An 18,109-nucleotide genomic window follows, 5' to 3' on the forward strand; every position below is an offset into this window, starting at 1 on the left:
CTGGTGATAGAAGTTGTCTTTCTGTGGTAATGTCGGTTCTGCTACACTGACATTTTCCAGCCTCCTGCAGAAGGGCTTTGTCACATTGTGTTTACAGTATCAAAGCAGAATGCAGAGCTGCGGGCCTCAGGGACCTGAACTTTATACAGCAGAAATTGCCTGGTTTCGTCATGGTTTCTGGTCCTCTCTATCCTATCTAGATGCCAGTTAGCTCAACTGTTTTCATACTTTAACCTCTGTAGTGTAGGCAGGCCAGGGCTGCTTGGCTGCTTCTCATCTGGTAACATTTTTGTAGACCGACTTTCCCTCCTCTTCTCTCTTGCCCTCTCTGTCCCCTGGTCCCCGCCTCTGCCTTAATGAAGAGAGTAATCTTCCATGAATAATGAATGGGGATTTGTATGTGTTACGGTGTGAACACTTGTCTGGTTCTCATTATGCGCCTATCAGGACGGATCATGGGTTCAGGGAGGAGAGCCTGCATCTGCTTTTCTCTCTGCTTTTTTTCCAGGCTTTAATGCAGGCCATGCTGAATGGCTTTGTGTGTTGGAACACTACTTAAAGGCACACCTATAAGCCGTTTATGTTGCCTGTCTTTGCCTGTTGATCTGTTCAGCCCTCTGTTAGACATCATGCGTGTGGACAGTTGTGCTTTCATTTTATTTAGGGGCCATGCCCACAGCCACACTGGGAGTAAAGCATTTTTAATTATTTAAAAGCTGTCATTTCTAGACCAGTCGAATCAACCACCACCAAGTAATTCAAAATGACAGCAGTGTCAAGTGAGTTAACAGCTTTTCAATACTGTGTTGGTGCCACATAGCTGAACAGCAGTTCTTAATGGTATGAATGGTTTCAACACACTCCACTAGATTACTTGTTAAAGACCTGTTAAAGTCCATGAGAGTGCACAAGTGTGGAAAGTCATAGTAACTGTTTTGAGTCTGCTTTATTTAATTATTTTTTATATTTTATTTATTTTCTGACAATTCGTAGACCAATTAATAATCATAAATAAAATAATCAAATAACAAATACTAAATAAATAACAAAACAAAATAGAAAATAATCAGCAGATTGATTTATAATTAAATATGTAGTTGTAGCCCTAATAAATTGTTACTGGCCAACAGCTAATAAAACCAAATTATTCAAATTATAATGTTAAACAGAAAAGGCTGCTTTTCTGTTGCTTGACTAATCAATTAATCAACCATTTATTTCAGTGCTAGATTGAAATGAATGAAAAAGAAAGCTACATTAGTTTTTTTAGCTATTATCCTGTTTTACAAATTCAACCATTATCAGAGTAATATTAGGTGATTTTATTAGAATATAAACATACAGTTGTAAATACAACTGGTGGTGATTTTATGATACTGTAATATGTGTACTCAATAATGGTCTGTGTGTGTGACTGACCATTGATCCTGATATTGCAGATGTTTATGACACCAGGGAGCGGGATATAAAACAAACTCAGCAAACCCTGTAAAAACACTGTCATTGATTTGCACATTCATTTTCAAGGTGTTGTGAGGACACCCCAACTGTGACTCTGCTCCTACTGTAAATACATAGCATGGCTAGTCAGGTCAGAGTGCTGCTGTACAGTTAGAAACATGTCATGACTCCATGTATAGTCTCTTTGTTCTTGATTCTCCAGCCCTGTTCAGAGTAAGGGGTCATGGTGAATTTCTGATGAAACAGCAGCTGGTTTACATCACTGTGGTTAATCCGGGGTTAGCTTGTGTTGCTCCCTGACCAACAGATTTCCCTGTCAACCTTTTTCATGGGAAAAGGAACCTTTAGAGCTGAGGTGTAGGCTCTTTTACAAACTACAGCTTTAATAGATTTGGAAGAAAGTGTTTTATTTGAATGTTAACAGATTAATTAGTTTCTATCCCCCAATAAATTGCACCACCAAAGCCCTCATGCCTGCTGCGTGAATACATAATGCACTTACTTTATATCTACTCTTTACAATTTCCTTGGCATTTATAGTATTTGCAGCATTTATGCCTACAATATGACTTTCCAGCCTCTGTTTCCTGAAGCTGTGTCCAAAATTGCCACCAATCTCAGCATCATGGTGCAGTCAGTGGAGACAATTTCCTGCTAACAAGTCTTAATGCATTCCAGAGGCTTCAGTCTATATCCTTCAGTTTCCCAGGTCTACTCTCCACACAATTACTCATTCAGCAACAGCTCTTAATAGCTAGTTTAAAATTACGTGGGATAATTTAGTTAGCGCTCCAGTGTAGCTTGTTTTCTGTCTTGATGCCGCCAGACAATGCGACAGTAGTGGGAGTCCTGGCGTTGCTCTGACACTGACCCAGTGGGACTCCTGTTGGATGTGGCTTCCTGTCGCAGCAGCCTTTGCTTCACTCTCAGCAGAGAGTCTTAATAACTTCTTCTCAAAGCAGTTACGATTTACCAGGGTTCATCTGTTCTGTCCCGAGCAAAGTCCTTGAACGTACATTCGGCAGATGAAGACAAAGAAAAGAGATTTGTCCCTGATGTCTCTTTATTCTACCTGAGTCGGTTCTTCATTACTTACTTACTAAGTATAATTTCTGTCTTGTGTCTTTATTTTCACAAGCTTATTCTAATGTTGAGGTATCCCAGCTCAACTGTCAATCCTTGCTCTTTTTAACAAACAATTTGAATAAATTGCATCACAGTTTTCCACCTCTGCCATCAGGGATATATTTTACCTGTTCTTCTCTGTTGTTGTCACTTGGCAATTTCTGTCTGTAAGATGGGTAAGGATACATTTCTGTATGCTGGGGCCACAGAAAGCTAGTTCTTTTAATTAAGGACGGATCAAATCCTATTACCTTCAAGTCAAAGGCTAAACAATGACTGCTAGAATGTGGCTATCATAAAAATGTTGCTGTCTTGTGACCATCTATCTTAAAAATGTAAAATTTCATGAGCTAAGAAAACCACCCTGTTTTCAACTTTTAAGCATTTTGGGAAGAAGCAAACCAGAACACTTAATCTCTAAGCTTATCTGGAACAGTGCACTGTTTTCATTCAAGAATAATGTATGTTTTTTATGTTTTTACTTTTTAATTCACTAATGTTTTCAGTGACATACAACAATTATCTTTTACAATTTTCTTTTGTGGTGTCCATAATATTTTTTACTTACCATCTTGACATCTTGACAATCATCTGTATGCAGATGATTCCTTTCTCTTAAACTGCTGGTGTGATATTATGATTAAAGTTAGATTAATTACAGTTGTTATTGCAACAGTTTTCTTGTAGTTCTGCAGAAAGTAAACACGAACAGGTGCTTGAAATGAGGTATGCAATTGTCTGATCTCCTTAACATACAGCTGATAAATGCATCCCCTTCATGAGGGAGAGCACTGATTGAATCAGCCTGTTATAGTTGCCCTACAAAAGAAGGCACTTAGATCTCTGTCACAAAGGACAAATTACTCCTCTAGTGGGGATGTTCCGCACTTTTAATTATCTCTCTAATTTTTTTGGACACAGACCCATCAGGAAATCATCTGCAAAAATGTAGAAGGATTCCTTTAAGCCTAATATAATTAATTTCCCCTCTAAATAGATTAACAAGCCAGTTTAGGCGAGTATTTCAATCTATTTAACAGTGTCATTTGCAGAAATTACTTTTAATTACATAATAATGGCAATGATCTCATATTGCTTACAGCTGCCAGAGGTTGAACCACTGAGTGTGCTGTTTGTGCACTTCTATAAAGGGTCACGGAAGTGCACTGAACCAGACAAAGCTGCTTTCTCTGGATCAGAGGTCTGGTAATAGTGATACAGTGAGGTGTAAAGTCTTCCGGCTCTGCCTGCTGGTTGCCTCTTTGTGTAGTGTTTTCATTTTGCAATTGAACAGAGGGTCATGTACCTGCTTGACCTGTGTTTCCATTATCAGCAAAGTGGAAAGGAGTTTCTTGTCTGTACCTATGTCTTAAATTACACCATGTGAAAAATGTGAAAATGAACCATTAGTTACTTGCCTTTAAATGATGAGTTCATCCAAAATTCAAAAAGAATAAATAGATTTGAAAAAAAGAAAATAAGATAATTGCAATTTTGTGCACTGAGGTTTTTAGATGTCCACCTCTGAAAGATGTATTGCCTCCCAAATACAATGGAGGTGAATTCAAAGTTTTGAAAAATTACAATTGAGAAACTTTACAGAAACAATGTCCCATATACTCAGGACAATCCACAGATCTCAGTTTTCATAGGCACTTTTTTTTCTGTAGAAAGTAGTTCCAGTGAAAAATGTTGACAGTGAGGTCTGTGGATTGTCCAGTGTGAAAGGCCTTTGTTCCTTGAAAGTTGGTCTCCTGTTGAGTTTTTCAATTGTAATTTCTAAATGCTGTGAGCACCAAAGAATACAATTCACTCACCTCCATTGTATTGGGGATATCTTAAAACTTCAGCAGAAACAAACAACAACAAACTATCTGCATGACCAGATACCAGTAAGTAATATCCTTCTTCCAAAAAATCTTTCCTCATTTTGTGTTTTGATGATGGTGGTGGAGCATCTTAAAACAAAATCTCCCATACTACTGTAGGTGTTCAGTTGATTTGAGATCAGGGGACTGTGAAGGCTATAATGTAAGTTTCACATCATTTTCATTCCCATCAAACCAGTCAATATCCCCTTTAGTCCTGTAGTTGAAGCATCTCACTGAACTCCGAGTCCCTCTCTTTCTTCGATAATCATTTGAAGACCTACCTCTTCCAAGAGTACCTAATCACCTAATATGCTCTTTCTCTCTCTCTCCATTTCACTTTCTCTTTATGCACCAGCACCTAATTTATTCAGGTTTTTCCTTTAATTATCACCTGTCTTTTTGTAATTTTTGTCTTGTGTTGAAAATAACTCAAGTAGAAGTTCATAAGTAGTCTTTTGACAGTAAACAAAGCTACATACACAGAACATACATTGTGAATGGTAACTGTGAAAAGGCTCTTGTGGCATAAATACACCCTAAAAATAAATCCCTCAGATACAATAAAGCTTTATAATAAAGCTTTCTCAAAGGGTCCCTTATCAGAAAAAAAGCAAGATGGACAAGAGGTCTAACAAAGTGAAATGTAATGTTACCGTACGTTGTACCTCTCCAGCAGTGACATGATGGCCACTTGGCTGCCCTCTCTTACACCCTCTCTCTGTGGCTGCAGCAGATACAAGCTGCTCTTCCAGTCTTAAGTGCTTCCTCTGAACTGTTTTGTCTGTTTCCCTCTTGCCGATGTACACCACAACATTTCTGGGGCTGCATTGTCATGAAATGGCCCCTCGGGAATCAACCTCAGACAGTCGAACAACAATAGAGGGGATTCTTTAAGAGACTGTGGTGTATGTGGAGGGGAAGGGAGGACAAGTTCAAGTAGGGTACACTCATTAGCTTGTGATGTTGTTTTAGCATTAACAGTATGCACAGTGTTCGACCTCTAGCAGTTATTCTGTCTGGGTTTTGTGGTCTCAGGACTGTGTTGTATTGCTTGTGACTGCCACTCATGTTCAAATACATGATAACTGAAACAGAGAAAAGCAGCAAATCCTCACATTTGGGAAGCTGGAACCGGTGAATGTTTGGCATATTCACTTGATAACTGACTTAAGCGATCAATTCGTTTGGGGTATTAACTTGCGATCAACTAATCAGTTAATCAACTAATCATTTAAACACTACTAACTGAAAACTACTCATCATTTATCATAATGTTCTTGTAGAAAATCAGGACAAATTCATAAAGATAGCTTCATAAAGCTATCTCTGTACATCTCTTATTGGTGTGTTCCAAGTCAACATACAATGCTGTATTAATGCCATCAAGACATCAAATCACAGTAAATGTTTAATAATATTTACTTTTACTGGTAAAAGTAAATATTATTAAAGTTGATGAAGCCAGTTAGTGTGTTTGAAACTTTCTATAATGAACCGTGGTGTCTCCAACATGAGTAAGGTGAACCCACTGAAGGCCTCTCCCTTTATAACATTAAAACAAGGCTGAGGGTCAATTTCCCACACACTTTAATCTAAATCCATTTGCAGCAATTTGTGATGTCGTTCCAATAAGCAGATAAACAGACAGGAATGACTTTTGTGAACGTTAATTATCTTTAAAGCTGCATTAACTGAATTTTTGGCCACTCTGGGTCAACAGAACAAACTGTAAACACAGTGGTTATGGCATATGTGTTAGCACAAATTGCCTATTTACACATTCAGCAGACACAGAGCAACATAATTAATTTGGAGTTGTGTTTCTGGCCACCTGATGAATGCAAGTCCAATATTCACTCTCCTTTTAGCTCTTTTTGGTCTCCACCAACTCCTAAGGGAAATATTGGGCTCTTTATCTTTTTAGCTTGCAGGCTGTAAAATCAAAACAATGCTAAAAAAGCTTATACATGGTAATTATTTATATGAATTAGAGCAGCTTTAAACATTGTGCGGCAATTTTCATTTTAAGACTGACCAGTCAATTCTTTAAGCGTACCTTTTTATTAATACATGGGCAAAACATGATGTTAAAATATACCATTTAATATTTACCTACCCCTCAGAGGAATAAAGCATTGTAAACCAATAGGTCTATACTGAAAGATGATTAATGTTTTCCTGAAATTGTAAATGGAAAGCTTTGTGTGGTTGCAAACCCTCCTGGATTTCTTTAATGATACTCAATTAGGGGCCCTATTGTTTTTCTTCGTCAGCTGTGGTTGCTAAGTATGACAGTGGTGATTTGACTCCAGAGAATAATTGTGTAGATATCCTCCTCTGTGAAAATCCCTCAAAGCTTTTGTTTTGGTTCCAGCTTTGGCCTTTCTCTCCCTTTCTCTCTGTAAATCACAGTTAAACTTGCCTAAGGCTCAGTGGGGAAGAAGGGGGGGGACCATACCGGCACGGAGCAGCACTCCATTTATTCTGTAGTGATAGTGAAAAGGAGAGAGAGCAGCCCCAATGGGTCCATGTACAGTACGTAGAGCCGAGCCTCTTGTGGTTTTATGGACAGATTTAACTACAATATGGCTCTCTGTTGCCGCAGCGATGGACTACTATTAACATGTTTTTTTTCCCAAGGGAGAGGAAGTCTCTCCTGTACCTACCCACTGAGGTTATACCAGGTTACACATACTACAGGGTATATACCACATACTGGGCTTATTATCAGTGCAACTTAATGACACCTTACTCTATCTGGACTGGGTTAGTTTTGTGCCGGGAAGTGCTATAATTGTAATTATTACCACCAGCATCTGTGGTTTTAATCCAGTATGAATCTGCCATGCATGTGAGGTCAACCAGCAATAGTAAAACTGACTTTGATTTATTATAATAATCCATTATGTTTTTGTTGACTCGCAGATCGAAAGTGAGACTGTCACTTTTTTTATTTTTGTTTTTTTCTGAGTGTTCGTACAAAAATTATTAGGGGGAAGATGGAATCGGAAAAGGGAGAACAGAATTTTTTGCTGAACAGAAGGTGGTCTGAATTTTTTGGGGAGAGCAAGGGAGGGATTTTTCTTTTGTTTTCTTACCACAGATTTATATTTTATTTCTTCATGGGTTAAGTTCAGTTCAGCATGACACTTTGGACCCAATTCACTCATTTTGGTGGCAGTAATAACAAATCTTTTTTAGAAAATAAAGTGATTCAAATATTTGCTATTTTGTGATGTTTGCCATAAATTTGACAGTTGCTAATTCAATTTTTAATGTTCAATTGGTTATGTGAAAATTATTTTCCATTAGATGTTATGGATTCAACTGGGTTATGCCCTTTTAGATTATTTGGTATACCCCAGATTATTTGCACTTTGCCACTTTTGGTTATCAATGATGAAATTAGTTGAACCAATTTAGTACTGTTATATTATTTCTGGTTTTTGGGAGGAGGATGTTGCAGTTTTTTCTGAGTCAAGAGAACTTTGGGGAGGGCGTTGCTTTTTTTCCCCCACCCCAGTCATTTTTGTACAGTCCATTTTTGTGCAGTAATTTATATGTAAATCAAAGAGAACAACAATATTAGAGGACATCCCTCAATAAAATAAATGGAGTTCTTTGGTCTGTTGTTTTTTCCTCATTCGTCACATTACAGGGGAAAAGGTCCTGTATCAGAGCTACAGTCACTTCAAGTTTCCATCAGCTCCCTGCTTCTGTTTATGCTGGCATGCAATTAAGGAAAGTTGTGCTGGGCCAGCAGTGAACACATGGTGGAAGGTCCATGTGTATCTCAGATTTGCAGCAGCCTGCAGTGATTACGAGAGTTGGTGATTTAACCCTTGGCTTCAGTCAGGAGGTGTTAATGTGGTTAGAGCAAATCATTCACTTACTGTAGGAGAAATGTTAGGAATACACAGACGCATTTCTTTTCATTACTGTTTTTTTTTTTGTGGGGTGTATTGAATACTGCATGAGGTCCCAATCCTTAGTTTGCTTTAGATCTCCTGTAGTAGGTATATTGCTTTACAAAGTCAAAGTCCAGTAACAGTGTGAGTAGTGAAGCAGACGGAAATGACCGTGAGCGTTTATATCCAACAAAAATTATGTTTCTGGTGCATCCTGGTGGCCTAGAGGTCTAAGGTGCTGACCATGTAGTTGCAACATCCCCAATTCGAGGACCAAAGGAACCTTTGTTGCATGTCATCCACCTCGCTCTCCTTGTTTTCTGTCAGCTCTCTGTGTACTGTCTAATAAATGTCAGAAATGCCATAAAAATGCATAGTTTCTACATAGGTAGATGATGTATCATTTCAGACAACTTATGGGTGTAATTTAGTTTTTTTATGAAATCCTGACTCTTTTTTCCACCATCAATTTTTCGTCAACATTAAAACATGTCATGAGAGACAACTCAGTGAGGCTTGCCAGGAGTGACGCATTGTGCTAGTGTTTCTAATTAAGACAGAAAATCTGCAGTATATCTGTGGTGTACATGACATTTTATGACCACACATACAACATCTTCAAAATGCTTTAATTTGCACATTCAAGTGTCTTTTTGAATTTTCTGCCTTTAGTAGCATATAATGGCTTTTATCAGTCATAATGTACTGTATGATATCTTCTTGATATTCAACATGATCAGATTAATTCATGATTTATACCCACTGTTTCTTCCTCTGTCCGTGTCTGTCCAGATGCAAAGGAGAGGACAACCAGAAGTTTCTCAGTCGGCGGAGTCTTCAACTACACCTCTCTCCTTCTCAGTAAAGAAGATAACATGCTGTACGTTGGCGCTCGGGAGATTCTCTTTGCTCTCAACCTCACTGATATCAGTGCAGTCAAGCTACAAAGAAATGTAAGAGCCAAGCGTCTGTAAACTGCAGTTTCATATACAATATACTGTATCAATATGAATGTAGTTATAATAGGATCCCAGAGGTACAATATGAATATGGTTGTAAATATGATACGATTCCAGAAGTCCAATGTGATTATGACCTACCTCACTGTATTATACCTACAGTATGAGTCTGACTGTGTTTCTGTCCTGCAGCTCACATGGAAAACTCCAGAGAGGAAGAGAGACGAGTGCAGTTTCAAAGGCAAAGACCTGCAGGCAAGTGAATTGCTGGTGTAAAAGCTCAAGTAGCTAAACTCAGTTGGCTCACACTGTTTACATGGCTGCATGTTTGCCTCGTTGGTCAAGTTGACCATTGTTGCATGGCACTTTGGAAGCAGACTGAGGGGAAAACCCTGGAAATTTCCTGTCAAGTTGTAACGTTCCATTCTACAACAATGGATTTTTCCCTTCCTTACTAACAAACCTTTCCTCTATTACACTCTTTCTTTTGCCAGCTTACTCCACTACTACTTTTATATGAAAACATACAGACCAAGAGTCTTGTGAATTTATGATTACTTATTTGTTAGGAGGGAACACATAAGCGGGAGGAATCAGTGTTTGTTTTGAATGTTAAAAAACAATCTTAGAATTTCTGAATGCAAATAAATAGCACAAAAGTGGAAATTGGATTTTTGTACTACAGTGTAGTACAAACACTCTTGTGTGTTGTTTTTGTTAAATACTTTGCTGGACTGTGGTGAAGTCTGCAGATCATTTGTGTTGTCTTTACATTTTTGTCTTCGCTTCTGTAAAGTACTGTGTCTTGAGACAGGAAACAAAATACCTTTTGAAAAAAGCGCTCTTTTTGAAAAAATCTGTGTATTTGGTGAAAATTGGGAAAATACAAACACAATCAGCCTTGTTTATCTTAATAAATACAACCTATATTTTTTTTCCAGTATGTTAGCTGTAAAGAAATTAATTTTCTACCATTTTCATGTTTCTAATACAGACTGATTGCTTCAACTACATCAAGATTTTACTACATATGAACAGCACTCATCTGTATGTGTGTGGAACATACGCCTTCAGCCCCACCTGTGCTTACATAGTAAGTGTTGGAAGTGTCTATGAAACGGTCACATCTGTTGCAGCGACCTGCTGTGTGCAGCTCGTCTCTACCTGCACATGTCTTGAGGAGGATCTAAAAAGCTGTGTCATTCATTGATTACCCCTGATGCAGGACTTTATATGTGGTGTTTATTTATTAGATTCTAGAGGAAGAGCATCTAAAATCTGATGCATGCTGCTTCCTGCCTCTCAGCTCACTAAGCAGTCTGGCTGAGGCCCATTCCCAGCTAGATACAATGTACTGTATGTGCATTATTTTATTATCTCCTGTGCCAAAGGGAAATGGATCAAAATATTTAATGCATGTAATCAGATTATATAAGAATCGACCAGGTTTGCGATCCTTTTCTGCAAATCTTTTAAAGCCTTTTAGAACAATCCATAACAAACATATAGGGATGACCTGTGCTTCAACTTTATCCAAAGACTGACTGACCACCTTTTCACTGTGGGACAGACAGACAGCGGTTACTGTCAGAGCAGGTTACGGCTCTACTTTTACACTATGCATGTGACATTTGATGTGTGTGTGTTTTCTCCAGAACACTACAGACTTCTCCCTTGTCAAGAGCGATACTGGTGAGATTGTTACAGAGGATGGGCGGAGCCGCTGCCCCTTCAACCCTGAATACAAGTCCACTGCCATCATGGCTGGTAGGTCCCAGAATGGCTGTCAGCTGTCGATTAAAATCAAGCTTTGTTTAAATGTTTTGATTTATAGAAGCCAATGTGGGAAGACAGTAAAGTAACTAGATACAGGTGGTTGAAAGGAGACAAACTGGGGCATAACCTCTGGATTTCATTACTGTGTATGATGCAGAAGCCCATTCCCTTGTGGTAAACACTGTGATTATGCTGGTCTTCTTCATTGCATTACAGATGGAGAGCTGTATGCTGGTACAGTCAGTAATTTCCAAGGAAATGAACCCATCATTTACAAGAGTCTAAGCCAAGGAACTGCTCTAAAAACAGAAAACTCACTCAACTGGCTTCAAGGTACAGTGCTTTGACTGGAAGGCAATGCTTTTTATAATATGTTCATGTAATATAAATTATATATATTATTTAATATCACATCTTATATTAGATAAATGACATTCCTAAACTGTTTGTGCCGGATATGCTATATGAGAATTTGACACCATTAGGCTGTGATCAGACAGGCTGCGGTTTTTGCAGTGAGAGGCGTCTTTTTCCAATTGTTTTCTATAGGCAGTGAGCGTTTTGTGCGCTGCTAATGCACCCTGGGCGCCTCACATTTTTGCTCTGAACACCTCAAGTTGAGACTCAGAGAGCAGAAAAGAACCCAACGTCATTGGCGTTTTTTTCCCCATCGTCCAATTGGATGACAATAGTGGAGAACAAACTAGTGGTGGCTGTTGCTGGATACCTGGAGCTATATGATTTTTCCAACCATGATTACCATGATTTGAACAGAAAACAGCAGGCCTGGATGCAAATTAGTGTGCTACTTGAGATTTCGGGTAAGTTGTTTTCATTAATTTAAACTGTACTAATGGTTTACTGGTAGCATACAATTCATGGTTGGGCTAAGCTAACATTAGCTCACTCTCATCATAATTATCACTGTAACGTTTAGTTACAAAGTAAGAAGTCTCACACCTACACCTACAGATTTTTAGGCTGTTTTAGGCTGTTAACCCAAAATATAGCGTCAACATTAAAACAAACATAACCTACCGCAAACAAATACTCAGCGACTCAGCAGAACTACTGGAATCCCTGCAGTTAGTGGTCATTTTTGTGATGCTAACGATTGACAGCAGATTGTCAAACTGTCCCAGACTCATCCTAAAATAAGCCTTGAACCGACCATCATCCAGGCAAAGCTCCAGGACCAGCTAGTGGTAACATTACTCTCCGTGATTTCTCCTCTTTCTGAGGGTCTCATGTACCCACACGGATCTCCATTTTCCTGTGTCCAGCTACTATTTGGGAGCAGCCTCTCACCCTCAGTCAGAGCCAGAGCAGTATCCATTTATATATACATATATTTGAATGAAAGGTACAGATCTGTGAGTTTACTTCACACCAAAATCAGGGTTTGGACAGGTGATTCAGTTGTTGCCTAGCAACAATTAAAAATTGCACCACGCTGCTTCTTGTAGGCTTCAACAAAAGTTGCAAAACGCACTCTGTCTGATCGGGGCCTTAAAAATCATGTAGATGAAAAGTGTTTACCTGCAATCTGTCAGCATCCCGGTTGTTATTGAATTTTCCTGTTCGTGTGTTGATGTCACAAGGAATAGGGACGTGTGTCCCTGAAATTTCATATACTAAAGGTTGACAGTATTGTTCACGTTTTTCTTTCAGACCCAGCCTTTGTTGGCTCTGCCTACATACAGGAGAGCCTGCCCAAGGGCAACCTAGTGGGTGATGATGATAAGATTTACTTCTTCTTCAGTGAAGCAGGAAAGGAGTTTGATTTCTTTGACTACACCATTGTGTCACGCATTGCTCGCGTGTGTAAGGTGAGTGATGCTTGAAGGCAGATAGTCCATCTAAAGGGGCCTTTTTCCCCTTGAGCAACATCTCCTGACACCCCCTCCCGTCACTATGTATTTGTTTGTGTGTTTGTGTTCAGTATATGCTCCTATACAGACGTATATGCACTATTCTGAAAGCTTCTTACAGCCTAAATTGATGAATATAGCTCACAGTCTTTCTGGGCAGTGACGCAGAATCTCTTATTACAGAAAAACATTCCTCTTGCATGTTTCCCTCTGTTTGAATCTTTTTCTCCAGATCCTCTCCTCCCTCAGTTCTTATCATGTTTCACCAAATATTTGTGTTCAGACAGGACTCAGAAGCCAACTCAAAATGGTTTAAGATTACTGTAGCACAAGATGCATGCACAGAAATGGATTATCACCTGCTGAAATACTTAAACCCAGGGTTTTAAAACTAAAATGCAGACCTCACACAGTATATGTTAATATTTTTTAGGGTCTTCTCAGTTCTGCAAACATCATAACATCACAAACCAATTCTCCAGATCAGACTGCTGCTTGGTTCTGTGAAAACAATCATGTTTATCACAGTCTAAGGAGAATGAAAAATACTAGCAGACAGTTTGACGTTCACGTCAGAGAAAATGTGTAAAGTAAGAGCTGTCATTTGAAGACAGCAAAGTGTTTTTTTTTGTATTTGAAACTTGTCATGTGATACCATCTAAAATGTTTTTTCATTATTTATTTTAGTATGTATTTTTTCATTATTATTTTTTTTATTATTTCATTATTGTCAATCATAGCTTTTGAGGAATCTACATATACAGCCAGTATATTTTTTATTTTCTCCAGGTGTGTATCTGACAGTCATCCTGCTGTCACGTAAAAGCAAGACACCACCTACACATTGTGCGTCGGATATAAACCCCAAGGTGGTACCATAGAAAGCCCAGCTGTGAATCACAGGCCAGTTTCAGTTAGACACTGCCAACAGGGTTATATTTTCTTCATGTTCATGCAATTATCCACTCGGTTTTTCCGTACATCCAATTTTAAAAAATAAATAAATAAAAAATCTATCCGGTTAACAGAGTTATATAAATATTGACTCATGTAGCATGTTGATGATGGGTTTTCTCACATATGGTTAAAATATGTGCTGAATATAATGTATCCTGGTACAGATTACCCATAGGGAAATGACTAATAATGTGTCACTTTATGGGAGTGTGCTTCCCAAACAAATGTAAAACAAAATTTTAAAAATGTAGAACATACCAAAGCTTTAAAATTAGGTAAATTCTCAGAAGATAGATAGTGTCAGTTCTTTTAAATAATACTGTATAGTGATCAAATAAATTGTTACTTTAAATTCAATCCTATCCCTATCTCTCGTATCCCTTGTTTGACTTATTATATTGGCTGCAGTTCCTCTTTTTGTTGTTTGTTCAGGTGTTTAGTACACATGTTCCACTTCACTGAGACTAACTATGGAATGATAAACAATGTTTTGCTTGAAACAAACAAACAAAGCATGTTCTCATTTTCTGGATTGTTCAGTTTCCCAGAAAGAAGCCATTATTTCCTGCCCTGTTCATGGCTTTTTGAACAGCCTTTTGAAAAAGGGATGCTTTTACAAGGGATTAATGAACGGGATGCATTTGCTTCAATTATTCAGAACTCAGTTTAAGCACAGAGTGGCATGAAATTATAAAACTAGGTTCAGCCGGCAGGATGAGAAACTAAACTGTATGTTGCTCATTATCTGCCTGGGTTACTACAATAAGTAATTGCTTCAGAAGCTCAGTATTGGTCATGTGTCATTTCCCTTCCCATCCAGCGCTGCCATTTCCTCTGATTAATGTAATACTAAAGTGGACTCAATTGAAGCTTCATGTTAAAGGGTTTCATGTAGTTTAGATAATTTAGTATTTCTCTTTGGTCCCCTGCTCTGCACATTTTTAAAATTGCTTATTTTCGCCAACAGCTAACTTTCATCTTGTTAGATCTGTGAAAAAATCTGGAATAACTGTTGCCATGAACTGAATGTAAACAGACAGTGTGGTTGGTGCAGGAGATCAGGACACCTCGCTTTAAAGCCCAGGTCTTCTTGCAGAACTAAAACAAGATCTTGGTTTGTGTAAGTGAAACATCTGTAGTCACCTTCCTGGGGCCTGTAACTCCCTATGTTTTACAGTCATACATCACATACTGTAAATCACTTTCATGTTGAGGTTTAAAGATGTAGTTGCTCTCTAATTTGCACAGGCATCCTATTGTACAATCTGCCGAATTAGTCTGCATGTCAAGGAGGTCCCATGCCACACATTACTTTGAAGGCTAGTGCCAAAGGCGATGAATCACAGTGGTAGTGTCAGTGAAGAAGGATTGTCGGGGAGCAATGCCTCTTTTTCTCTTTCATTTAAAAGCATTTGTGTTTTGTTTGTTTTGTTTTTTATCTAAGCCAGTTGATGATGTAAATTGTTTTCATGACCTACAAGTCTGCTGCCTCAGGGTATATCTGTGTTACGGGTACAATTGATTTAGCTCGTTATGGTTTTACTATATGAGGTTAACGTTTTTCAATTATGTCAATTCAAACAGCTTCACCTTTGGACACAACGCTTTCTTTCTGTTTTTAGTCATGAAGAAGGTAGATAAAAATGTTCCTAATATAACCTACATACTGTATGTTATGGTATGTAAAGTATGCCATGGCAACATACCATATGGTGCACATTATTATTTCATGCCTTTTACAGGCCTGTCAGATCACATCAAATCAAACCGTTTTTTCAGAGGCATTGTCTGCAGTCGCCTCCTCAGACAGGTGTCAATCTTATATTCTTGCACCCTCTACTGGACAGATTAGATTAGATTCAACTTTATTGTCATTACAAATGTACAAGTACAAGGCAACAAAATGCAATTTAGGTCTAACCAGAAGTGCAATAAACAAGTGCAGGATATAAAGTGTGTGCATAAATGCAGGATAGAGCAGTATAATGAAGATATTTACAAATGGTACTATGGACATTATATACAGATGGCATTATTATAAACAGAAGTATACTGATGGATATATACAATAATGAATTGGACTGGGCAGAACAGCAGTGCAATGAATATAAAGTAGTGCAATTTATGGAAATAGTTAACAGTGCAATAAGATGTTAAACAGCTCCAAACCTACAATATTTGTGTTGCAGGGTGACATGGGAGGCGAGAGGGTTCTGCAGAAGAAATGGACGACCTTCCTGAAGGCTCAACTCTTATGCTCTCTGCCTGATGATGGCTTCCCCTTCAACATAATCCAAGACATGTTTGTGGTAATGCCCAGCCCCGAGGACTGGAAGAACACTGTGTTTTATGGAGTCTTCACGTCTCAGTGGTGAGGACCAACTTTCACTGCTTTTAGTGATTAACACATCACGAAAATAATGTAGTGATACCTTCAGATATGTAGTGCAAATTTGGCACACATGAGGGGAAAAAATTACTCTGTCTGAGATAGGCTATAAAAATGTTCTGATGGAAACAAAGTGCAAGTGAGGCTGTAGCTACCTTTGATGACACCAAGGTCCTTTAATATTTTAAGGAATTTTGTCGGGTTTAATAAATGAAGGTTGAACTCCATGAAGAGAAGTTTGCAATGTACAATTACACACATTTTACACAAGGTTTTTAGGGCTGTGTTCAGTTATTCTTTTAGACTGAATATCTTAAAAATTGACTGTAAAATGAAATAAAATAAAAGAGATTTAGCGTTCTCCGCCGCAATTACATACCTGGCAGTGTTAGTGAAGGGTTTGAAACAACATTTAGACCATGATGTAGGGAGATACAATTTACAGAAAATATATATTTCAACAGTTAAATTATTAAATAAAATGTACATTTCTTGGTGTCCTTCTGGGGAAATTTGGACTAATTTAAATTTTAACTAATTTATTTTTACAGAGACGATGTACTGTACAAAAAAAACATCTTTAACAAGAGAAGAGAGGCGATGCTTTGTACCAGATTTAGCTACTACTTACTTTCCATCTGCATTCCCGGCAGTTAAACATGACCACAGTATTTCTAAAATCAGTGTGTCTGTGCAGACTTGTTTAGGCTTTCAGTGTTAAATATCCCATCTATAAGGTCACCTTTCTTAAAGGTTATACAAGATCAGAATTAAATAAATGATCAATCACTATTGTTGAGATGCTTGTTTATGTCTTAAAAGGTATAAAGGTGCTTCAGGAAGCTCTGCAGTGTGTTCCTTCACTATGGACCAGGTGGAAACGGCGTTCAATGGGAGATACCGTGAGGTCAATCGAGAGACTCAACAGTGGTACACATACAACCATCCGGTCCCAGAGCCTCGGCCTGGTGTGGTGAGTACCTGCCTGCTGCCCTCTGCTGGAGAACCTGTAGACACGTACATATCAGTACTCAGCAGCACGTCATGTTGGCTACAGAAATGAGTTTCATATGTTCCTCTCTGCTCACCAGTCACATCCTCGATTTCGAATGCCGATATCTGTTGAGCTGGTGTCACTCCCTGCCTCTCTTCCTAAACATGATTCTTATCAAACTACTGTCGCTTTCATTTCCTGGCAGGCTTATCACAGTTGAATCACTGAAAAACCTAAGCAAAAGAACATTGAGGTGCTGTACAGCTGCAACTGGTGTTGTTGTCCAATGTAAATGACTTGATATGTTGCCTCCACAGTGTATCACAAACGCTGCCAGGGAACAGGGCATCTCCTCTTCGCTACACATGCCAGACAAGGTGCTGAATTTTGTCAAAGACCACTTCCTGATGGACAGCGTGATCCGCAGCCAGCCTCTCCTGCTAAAACGTAATGTTCGCTACACACAGATTGCTGTCCATCAAGTCCAGGCAGCAAAAAAGGCGTATAATGTGCTCTTCATTGGCACAGGTAAAGGACTCCACACCCACAATCACACACAAACACACTCGTCAACCCCTTTGTAACATCCTGTTTCTCAACATTCACAAAGGGTTTAATCTAATTTCAAGTTATACTGTGTCTTCTAGATGATGGGAGACTTCATAAAGCCATTAATGTCAACAACAAGATGCACATCATTGAGGAGATGGTGCTCTTCCGTGATTCCCAACCAGTGCAACACATTGAGCTGGACACTGAAAAGGTATAGTGGGGTGCTGGGTGAGAAAACTATCCCAG

At 38.6% G+C, this 18,109-nt stretch overlaps 1 protein-coding gene across 6 annotated transcripts in view; it reads left to right on the forward strand.

Annotated features, from left to right (window-relative positions):
- The window catches only part of sema4ba (sema domain, immunoglobulin domain (Ig), transmembrane domain (TM) and short cytoplasmic domain, (semaphorin) 4Ba), a 53,660-nt gene that overhangs the window by 32,086 nt on the left and 3,465 nt on the right, over positions 1–18,109 (forward strand). For all 6 annotated transcript variants that reach the window (XM_044192108.1, XM_044192111.1, XM_044192113.1 and 3 more), the window contains exons 3-12: positions 9,158–9,318; positions 9,517–9,579; positions 10,319–10,417; positions 10,980–11,091; positions 11,317–11,433; positions 12,772–12,929; positions 16,118–16,299; positions 17,140–17,290; positions 17,629–17,839; positions 17,959–18,074. In XM_044192108.1, the coding sequence (XP_044048043.1) occupies positions 9,158–9,318; positions 9,517–9,579; positions 10,319–10,417; positions 10,980–11,091; positions 11,317–11,433; positions 12,772–12,929; positions 16,118–16,299; positions 17,140–17,290; positions 17,629–17,839; positions 17,959–18,074 (1,370 nt within the window). The remainder of the gene's footprint in view (positions 1–9,157; positions 9,319–9,516; positions 9,580–10,318; positions 10,418–10,979; positions 11,092–11,316; positions 11,434–12,771; positions 12,930–16,117; positions 16,300–17,139; positions 17,291–17,628; positions 17,840–17,958; positions 18,075–18,109) is intronic.

The sequence above is a fragment of the Siniperca chuatsi genome, linkage group LG4, assembly GCF_020085105.1.
Source record: "Siniperca chuatsi isolate FFG_IHB_CAS linkage group LG4, ASM2008510v1, whole genome shotgun sequence".
In the NCBI taxonomy this organism is placed as follows: Eukaryota; Metazoa; Chordata; class Actinopteri; order Centrarchiformes; family Sinipercidae; genus Siniperca; species Siniperca chuatsi.